At 33.0% G+C, this 5,099-nt stretch overlaps 1 protein-coding gene across 1 annotated transcript; it reads right to left on the bottom strand.

The window, feature by feature from the left end:
* Window positions 1–2,179: 2,179 nt before the first annotated feature.
* Window positions 2,180–4,363, bottom strand: LOC149567038 (blue copper protein 1b-like). The gene is made up of 2 exons (XM_089817446.1): window positions 4,099–4,363; window positions 2,180–2,807 (listed from the first exon to the last, which is right to left on the bottom strand). Exons 1-2 carry the CDS (start codon window positions 4,283–4,285, stop codon window positions 2,299–2,301), a joined length of 696 nt encoding a protein of 231 aa, XP_089673572.1. The 5' UTR covers window positions 4,286–4,363; the 3' UTR covers window positions 2,180–2,298.
* Window positions 4,364–5,099: the final 736 nt, after the last annotated feature.

Here is a 5,099-nt window from a genome sequence, read left to right as displayed (position 1 = left end):
GGATTCACTTCTTTGAGATGTGTTGAGTGGATTGGTTATAGATTTGACATTATCTTTTTCAGTGGGAGCTTCTTGGTATATATGTGGCAGGTATTGCTCTTGAGGCTTGTGATTGCAGGTTGCAGATTGGATATGTCGGTGATATAAGATTCACTTGTTATACCTTTGAGGTATGGATAGTTGGATGGGTTTGGCACTTTGCTGTGGGTGCTATTTCAGCTATGGATATTTTGACAACTACAGATACATGTGATTACCTTTAGATCAGGTTTTTGTGCTTGGAATTTCATTTGGTACAGGATTTTATGATCTTCTAATGCGATAGGTTGGGTGGTTTTCTCTTTGGATGGCTTCTATGTATGTCCAGTGGTAGTGGCATAATAGGAGGTGAGATCATTCATGTTTGAGATGCTGGATACTTTGATTTTGTTGCGGGTACCAGGATGGAGCACTTGGTTTATTTGGATCCATGATGTGCTTGGAGGGATTGTTCCCTTGTTCATTTATGTGGCTATGGATTGACCCTATGCAATGTATACAACAAGTGGGAGATTGTTGAGATAATGGGTGTTGCACACATTGCATAATATTGTTATTTTATTTTATTATGTAATGTTGTACCTAGATGGACGTGCAACATGTAAAGATTCCCATGGAATATTCTGATGAGTTGTATTGTAACATTGTGAAAATATTTGATGTAATTATTTAATATTGGGGGAAAAGAATTAAATGCCCAATATTAAATGTGGGGTCAGTGGGTTAGGTAGCACATGGTTTTAGCACATGGTTTATGTAATACCACTTGGTGGTTTTGTGGGACTTGCTACTATATAAGCAGCCACAAGGGTAGTTGTTGTATATAGAAAAAAAAAGAGTGACAAGAAGAAGACAAAAGGCAAGAGTCGAGGGGGACAAGGCTTGACAGGTTAGCCAAGGGAGCATTTGTGAAGGTTGAAAGCATGGCATGGGATGTGTGGATTCATGCTTGTTCACATAGTTTGCTCGATTGTGGCTATGGCCATGAAGGCTTCCATAGTTGTATGGCAATGGTGTTTTTGCTGAATAATACATGATGATGGATGCTTTTGGAGGCTGGGTTTTTCCCTCGATGAGGGTTTCCCAGGGTATATCTTGTGTCACATTTTATGGGTATGTTGTCTATTCTCTTGCATGTGGATTTTAATTCCGTGTTTATTTTAGATCTATTATGGGTTATGTGGAAATGGTTATACTCTTTGTTGCCAAGTTTCCTTACATTATTCTCAGAACAAACTTCAAACTAGCAATCAGCACTGCTTTTTCATGGCTCTGATACCATGAAAAAACACAGAATATATAACACAGCAAATTACTCACACTTGAGCGCTGAAATGCCAGGCTCCAAGCAATCTATTTATAACCATAACTGTACAAAAGTAGTTTGGTTGAGCATTTAATTATTAGCTGCATGTTTAATATGTCTTTCTTGGCCTGTGACGACAGAACCGGTGGCTGTAATTAATTTACTTCAACAATAACAAGAAGACAAATGATAAAAAAAATAAAGAGAAATCTTTGGGATGGTCTACTTATCTAGTAGGAAAGGTATATGACATACTGAAATGTTTCAAGGGCCAATCTTATCTACTGGAAAAGGTATAGACTGACTGCAAAAACAGGAGAAGGGTGCAAAAACACATATAGATTCTTCCGCAAAATTAAATTTGTGTACGTTTTCTTCTATATTTCATATTTAGTTAGGTCTGTCAACAACACCAGCTGTTTCATTTTCATTTTTTTCATAGCAAATTTCCTACGCATTGTTCTACTATGTAAAAACATAATATCTCCTACCATACTCATCTTCCAAACAGATGGAAGAACAAAATATTTTAACAGAGAAATAACAACTTAAAGTTACCAAAACCAAGGTAACGTTTGCATTGAATGGGCTTCCTCGATTTCAATGACCACCTGCTAAAAAAAGCTTACCGGAATATATTCCTATTGTCATCACAATGCTCACAAAAACAATAAGAAAAACTTGAATACTAGAAGCAGAAACAAACATATAATCTTAAACCAGAAATGGCTGTCTAATTATTAATTAAGAGCCAATTTATTGCTATCTAGCGTCGATTCAATCAGACACGTATAAGTGTTTTTTTGTTCATGCAAAGTTCAACTGTTCCTGATATTTCAGTTCAATATTCTAATCACAACATCTTTATATAAATAAATATATGTACTTAGTATAAAGTTTGGGACAGGTCCCCACACTTTTCTGATTTATTTAATTAGAACATTAAACTAGATCTAAACTATAAAATAGAGTGTGATCATAAAAGTGCAACAAAAAGAAAGGGCTAGGTTTATGAGAACTGATGGAGATAATCCAAGAGTTCCTGATGTGGGTCCTTCAGCAATGGCCTCCATTAATGGCTTCTTATTATTCTTCATGGAATCATCAGATGCAGAAGAAGCTACAAAATGGTCCATTCCATCTGATCTCAACACATTAAGATTGTCTTCACGCTCTAAACCCCAATCTTTGCGTATTTTGTCAAGGCCATCTGAAACTAGATCAGAACTGTCAGATTGGCCATTGCGGAGTCCATCAGATACAACATTAATGTGTACTTTCATCCCACGTTGACAGGCTTTTACACTTCCACTGGTGAAAAATCTGTCACCCACTTCAATGAGTGGGACTGCATCTAGCCCTCCATTATATAACTTGATTGGGTTGCTCACATTACATTTCTCAAACTCTTCTCGGCTCTTTAGCTCTAATACACTTTGTTGTGAGGAGGCATAAGCAAACCCTGTCAAATGTTAAAATGTAGTTCTTTGGCATCATTTTTGTGAAAAGAAAGACCAACCTTTATTTGAACAAAAATCATGGAAGAAATATTTATTTTGAAGTATTCACTTGACATGTTGTCTTAAAACCATTAGTGACTGTCATAAATGGATAAAAAGAGCTATGCAAAATAAATTGAGAAGGTTTAAAACAGATTGAACAAGTTTAAATACTGTATTTTATGTTTTGATTGCTAAGTTATTCAGCTAAAATAATGGGCAAGCTTGAATAGTACATTCTATGTTTGATTTATTTAACTATGACAAGCCTAAACATAGAAGATTCATCAATTCAATGCTTTCAAAATTGATATTGATATGTCTGTGATTCATGTGATTCATCTGACATGATCTGACATGACTGTTTCAAAACTAGTTTTTTTCAACATGAACATAGAAAACACATGATTTTCGAACCAACCATATAAAAACGACCTAAAAAATTAAATTGTCAAGGTTCTTCAAGGGGTTAAGAAATTAGAGACTCTATGCAACCACTGAAAACTCTTATAAAGCATCTTAATTTGCTAATAATTAGCATCCAAACTCAATAGCCATTGAAAATAAAAGAGCTCATTCATGCAAAAAGACATTTTCAACGCTTTAATCTCCTCTACATATAGGTAAAATACCAATTCGACTTGAACTTTTCACAATTTCCTTCAAATACAAACCCTAAAAATTATGGGCTTTCAATATATCAAAACTATCCGAAAACGTCTCTTACTTTACCACATTATGAATTTTTCTCGCCATAAAAACAAACCACCATACCAGAAAATTTATTATTTGAATTTCATAATATCACTTCTCCAACAAAGTACAAATTTCCTATTAATACTTCATTAAAATTCAAGTTTACAAGAACCATCCAAAAAAAAAGAGCACCAACTATCATCTTTGTCAACCTTCTTTTTCTGCTTAATTATTTGATCTTTGATCTTGCATATTTCCCATTAGAATCAATTGTTGAATCTTTTGTTGAGTTTAGTAAAGAATGCCACAAAATACTTCAAAATATTTGTAGATTTTTTTAAACGTATGTTAATTTTTCTAAGATTCAAAGGCACTCATGGGTCTAATATTCAGTAGCTTTCCTACTTGACTATGAAGCCAATATAATATCTACAGATGGGTTTGAACTAGATATGAAAAAACCAATATCATCCATTCCTACATATAATCTATAAACCCTAATCAAGCAACTTTACAGATTTTCTAAACAAGTGTATAAAAAGGGAAGAACAATATTACAGAGGTTATCTCCTACACGGAAGATCTTGCGAGAAGCCCATCCTTTGAAATCTGAGAGAGGATCCCATCCTCTATCATCTCCAACTACATGCTGTTCTGCTGAGTACCCCCTCATATTCATATTCATATTCATTAAAGCTAATGCCACAATGACCCACAAATTATGATTCCATACTATTCTAGCCATTGATTATCAGTGTCTTATATATGCTCACTGGTTTCTCAATTCACAAGGTTACAGTAAAGAAAGAGAACATTTTTCTTCGTTCCCTTTAGTCATTTTGGTGTTATCATGTATTGTGTGGCAGTAGAGAGATGTCATAGTCACCTTAGTCAATACCTTAGAAATAAAGGTTTGGATCTTTTCATGAGAAGATCAAGAGTCGTCCACTTGGATGCTTAATTTATGGACTTGGGCTCCTAGCAATATAATTTTAACTTTAGCATTGTATTATTTTGTTTCACACCAGAAATTTAATTAGGCGTGTTTCATGAGTTTTGATTTTAGTGTTGGATTGTTGAATTATCTTGTCCTATGCAAAATGTATTTATTATAAAAATATATAAATTATAATTAGTTGATTTTTTTTATTTATAATATTTAAAAATAATAATTAAATAATAAAAAGATGGTTTAGTTTAAGTGAATTTTAATATTGATTTTAATTAATTAAATTTTTTTATAGAAATTTAATAAAAAACGTGATATTTTTCAAAGAATTTGTATTCAAGTAATAAAATTCTTATTTGTAATTTATTTTATTCATTGGACTATCACTTTAGTGAGACTTTCTTATATGTATTTAAATAAGAAAGTAAACCATAACAATGAAGGTTGGCATTAGTCAACCTAGTTTAAGTTTACATAATTTTTTTGGCATTATAAATGTTTAATAATTTATATATATCTAGCATACATCTATCTAAAAGGTGGAAGAGATAGCATTATAGAAGCTTCCTTCTATTCTCAATAAAAAGTTGAATTTATACACTCTCAAGAC

Source organism: Cupressus sempervirens, chromosome 3, assembly GCF_028749045.1.
Source record: "Cupressus sempervirens isolate cs-2001-9-10 chromosome 3, ASM2874904v1, whole genome shotgun sequence".
NCBI classification, from domain to species: domain Eukaryota; kingdom Viridiplantae; phylum Streptophyta; class Pinopsida; order Cupressales; family Cupressaceae; genus Cupressus; species Cupressus sempervirens.
The sequence above is the reverse complement of the archived record's forward strand: the minus strand, read 5'-3'. Positions and strand labels throughout refer to the sequence as shown.